The sequence below is a fragment of the Morone saxatilis genome, unplaced genomic scaffold (assembly GCF_004916995.1).
Source record: "Morone saxatilis isolate NCDOM2014 unplaced genomic scaffold, NCSU_SB_2.0 Contig24, whole genome shotgun sequence".
NCBI classification, from domain to species: Eukaryota; Metazoa; Chordata; class Actinopteri; family Moronidae; genus Morone; species Morone saxatilis.
In genome coordinates, this window is record NW_023339807.1 from 12,205,415 (window position 1) to 12,209,811 (window position 4,397).

The 4,397-nt window shown below is 41.8% G+C and overlaps 1 protein-coding gene across 2 annotated transcripts; it reads left to right on the forward strand.

The window, feature by feature from the left end:
* Nucleotides 1–3,180: 3,180 nt before the first annotated feature.
* Nucleotides 3,181–4,397, forward strand: LOC118335468 (trypsin-3-like). 2 transcript variants are annotated; one of them, XM_035671757.1, is made up of 5 exons: nt 3,181–3,220; nt 3,305–3,458; nt 3,630–3,892; nt 4,021–4,157; nt 4,244–4,397. In XM_035671757.1, exons 1-5 carry the CDS (start codon nt 3,181–3,183, stop codon nt 4,391–4,393), a joined length of 744 nt encoding a protein of 247 aa, XP_035527650.1. In that variant the 3' UTR covers nt 4,394–4,397. The 2 variants fall into 2 exon arrangements, with proteins under 2 accessions (XP_035527650.1, XP_035527649.1); XM_035671756.1 differs by lacking the exon at nt 3,181–3,220 and having other exon boundaries at nt 3,259–3,458.

A 4,397-nucleotide genomic window follows, 5' to 3' on the forward strand; every position in this document is an offset into this window, starting at 1 on the left:
ACGAATCATATTCGCACAGTGTGAGCTGCTAGAACCTGCCCAACCTTAAAACTGAGTCCCCCGCTAATGCACACACACACCACACAGGAACTGTGTCATGCCAATAGTCCAGATGTGAGGGGGAGGAAGTAAGCGAAGAGAGAGAGAGAGTGAGAGAGAGTAAGAGACACTACATATCTGTGTATATGTAACCATGTACTCGCTCTCAGTCTCTGCATGAGTTCAGAGCAACACCCTTATTCGAGTGTGTAGGAGGATTGTCTGTGTTATCATTGCCCTTTTCTCTGGATACATAAATATTCAGCATGTGAGCCCTGAGAGATATTTTACACCAGGTCCAAAAACAATTCATTTTAAGTACAGGAAACAGTTTAAAATAAGCTGACCCAGTTAACTTCATCGCTTGCTTTAGTGAAGTGTTCGGATCCATTTGTAACACAAAAAGACTTTACTGTTTTAGCTAAAGTCTAGACGTTATGACTGCTCTCTTTAATTTGATTATGATCACGTAGAGCAATACATACTCCACTTCTCATTTCTGTGCTAAAATGTGTGTGTGTTTTTTTGTTCCTGTATAGTTTTGCAACAGAATTTAAAGGCAGAGCAGTTTGCTGGTGTCTGTAGGGGATATTAATAGCTATCCCAAGGCTATAGTTTGAGGGAAGCCTTCAGAGCCCAGGGCTTGCCAGAGTTCTTGATTTACCAACCAAACGTGCAATTATGTGTATGCCGCGCAAATACCAATTTGGGTGTGTAAAACAACTAGTGGAGGTTTAAAGGGAATTTAGTTTTAGCAGAGGGTGATATATGCAGTTGGAGTTTGGGGGTTTATTATTCACTAAAACAGCTGGGAGGGTGGGGGGAAACCTGAAAGGCACAACTAAAATGTATGTAAGACTTGTTTATGGGACACTGAAGTACTAATGACATACTCTGTCTCAGAGCGTCACGTCACTAAACCCAGTATTTTTCGTTGCTGTTACAAAACACTGTGAGCTCACAGCATTTCTAAATCCTTTTGTGAAACGGTGGTACACTATACTAACTGTTGTGTTGAAACTTCTAGACACTGTCATAAAGACTCAAATAGTGGGAATCTGCTGTATGCTGAAACCTCAGAGGTTTGTTGATCTTGTTGCGGTGCTGACTGGAAATCAAACCCTTGTCTCACGAGTGTGGAGAGGTCAGGAATTTTGTTTTTCAAGTCAAAACCAATGCCAACGTCTATCGCCCCTATGGCTCAGTGACAGTTTTTTTCCACAAAATACACCACACACAGGGAAAAAAAGCTGAACTTCAATAACCTAAACCACTTCCTTACATTCGTCCCTACTTTCAACCACAACGCCTGTCCCCCCTCAGCAGACCTAAGGGATACATGAATAATCAGCCTGGGCTCTGTCAGACAGCAAACAAGCCTGGCAATGCAGTTCTTTGACACAGTGCTCTCTCTGTCTGTCCGAGGGTATTTTGAGGTACAGTGGAATGGGATTAGGAACCGGAACTTGTTAAACTGGGAGCACCAGATGGTGAAACCAATGGAAGTTTTGATCCTTTCCATGTATTGTAACTGAGGGTTAGGGTGGCAAAGGCTGAAATTGCTGCGGTTCTTGTCATTATTGAAGGTCAGTGGCAATTTTAGATTGCAGAGATGGCAGCAAAGTATTTATCTCGCTCCTTAATTCATCCAACTGATCACATCCTGAATGCTTTTGTGCAGATGTGCAACTAAACAGGCATCTGGGTGTCATATGTGAGACTATCAAAGACATTTCTGTGCAACTGGTTCAGGGACTCTCTGCATTTGTTTCACATTTTAACGATTTTGGCAATTTAGTTTTCTCTAATAAATGGCACTTAAATACCCTCCAGCCTGTTTACTATTGAAAACTTAATGAACATGTATGGCATAGGTCTAGTGAAATCTAGACACAACAAGTGAACAAACACAAGATCACAGCAGTGAACACATGTGCAACCTGAGATGTTTTTATCTTTACAGAGAGTACGTTTTTCTGCAGAATGTGCCAAGATGTTGCACTTGTTTGAAATCAAAGAATACAAGCAATGATTTATGCAGGTTGCAAAAGGGATGAGGCAGACGTTGTGTGTGCCACACAGTAATGAGGGGGGGAGAACTTGCCTGTGCTGGATGGGAATGCGTTATATTTTAGCCCTAAGTGTATAATCATAGGGTTTGGTTAAATGTACCCTCACATTTAAATGTTTTCCTGTCTGGTGCTGATAAACACCTATGCTCATACATGAGTAACGGAGCCTTGTACCTCTCAGTACATCTTCATTCTGAAACATTGACTCAGCAGTGACATTTTCAATGTCCAAACAGTAAGAGAGCTTATTTCCTTTTGATATTTCATACCCAAACCACAGAGATAAAACTCCCAACACAACTTACACAATACTTGTAAAAACAGGAAACTGAAAATGCTGATATTGTATCAGATTTGTTCAGAATCAGAATCAGAATCAATATCTTCATATCATGTATTGCAACACAGCTTACACATAGCATTCTTTCTTCTTAGGAGTAAGCAGAGCAATAAAACAGTAAGGTAATATTTTGCTTTCTGTCTTTCTTGGCTCTTTGGATGTATAAAAATGGCACATTTGCAATAGCCCATTTTTACCCTGGCCCCCACCTAAGTTACAGACTCGTCTTACTCAACATCCGCAAGTGAATGTTTGTGGTTCACTTGAAGGCAGTACACCTCCATATCCAGTGTGAGCTTGTGTAATAAACCTGATCATAGTGACATAGTTTTATAAAACATTTACTGATGCCACAGTGAAATTAAATGAGGAGAGAAATTACTCAAAATCTCATGGAAAACATTCAACAACATAAACACATGCAGCGTGTGCTGACTTACAGCATACTAACAAAGGGGAATTCCAAATGTCAGTATTTGCAATTTCCTCTGCCAAGCTGTTTTTCCCAGGTTATTCTTTCAGTACTGAACTGAAATGTTGTTTTCTGTCTTTAACTCTATACTGTACATTAAACCCAGTGTTCTGGGGAAATGTAACACATGTTTAGTGTTTGAGGCGTATCTGTGACGATAGAAGACCTTGAGAGAAAGGAGATAAGAGGACTAAAATACCTGAAACTAAGCAGGTGAGAGCATATTAATCTGCCGGCCAGACAGACAGACAGAAGGCATGAAGCTTTTCCTTCTTCTCACTCTCGTTGGAGGGGCAGGTATAGTACAGAATAAATGATAGATTGCTAATCCACTGATGACATTATCTCTGTTTTTGTCACTTCTTTATTCCTATTCTGCAGTTGCCCTGAGGGAGGATGACAAGATCGTTGGAGGGTATGAGTGTCCAAAAAATTCTGTGCCCCACCAAGTGTCTCTCTTCACTGGGTACAACTTCTGTGGTGGGACTCTTCTGTCTGATGAGTGGGTGCTCTCTGCTGCACACTGCAAAACAAAGTAAGAAAGACGATGTGTAACCTTTGTTTACTGCAGCTGGTTACCACTGATTGATTTTTACGTGTGTTTTAAATCCTAAAATGAGGCTTTTTCATTGTGATTTCCCCTCAAGCTAGTTCTCAGGGCAGCAGGAGTACAAGGTAACCTTAAAGATCTGTTTATTTGTTCCAGGTCAAATGTAGAAGTTCGACTGGGAGAGCACGACATCTGGGAATCTGAGGGGACTGAACAGCACATCATGTCTGCCAAGTTTATCCGTCACCCTGATTACAGCTCCCGCACACAGGACAGTGATATCATGCTGATCAAACTGAGTCGACCTGCCACTTTTAACAGCTACGTACGTCCTGCTCCACTTCCTTCAAAGTGTGCCAAAGATGGGACAGTGTGCCAAATCTCTGGATGGGGTAGTCTTCGTCCCAGCAATGAGGGCTGTAAGTTACCCACTGTTAAGTAGATTTAAGCTATAGATAAATCTGACTGTATATGCTGAGAGTGCTCTTCTTCTTGCCATTATTGTACATAAAAACACTGATTCCTGCTCTTTTTCTGTCTTTTCCAGCGAGGTACCCTGCTAAGTTGCAGTGCCTGGATGCCCCTCTCCTGAGTGATGATACATGCTTCAATGCATATCCTTTCCAAATCACTGAAAACATGATCTGTGCTGGCTATCTTGAGGGAGGGAAGGACTCCTGCCAGGTAATATAGAGATCATGGATTGTAATTTTGCCTCTTGATATGAAGGGTGCCAAGTGAAGATAACCTCACCTTTATTTTATCTTCAGGGGGACTCCGGAGGTCCGATGATGTGTGACGGAGAACTCCAAGGAGTTGTGTCTTGGGGGCATGGCTGTGCTCTGAGAAAAAAGCCTGGGGTGTACACAAAAGTTTGCAATTACATCTCCTGGATCAAGAACACCATGGCGTCTGGCTGAGCAG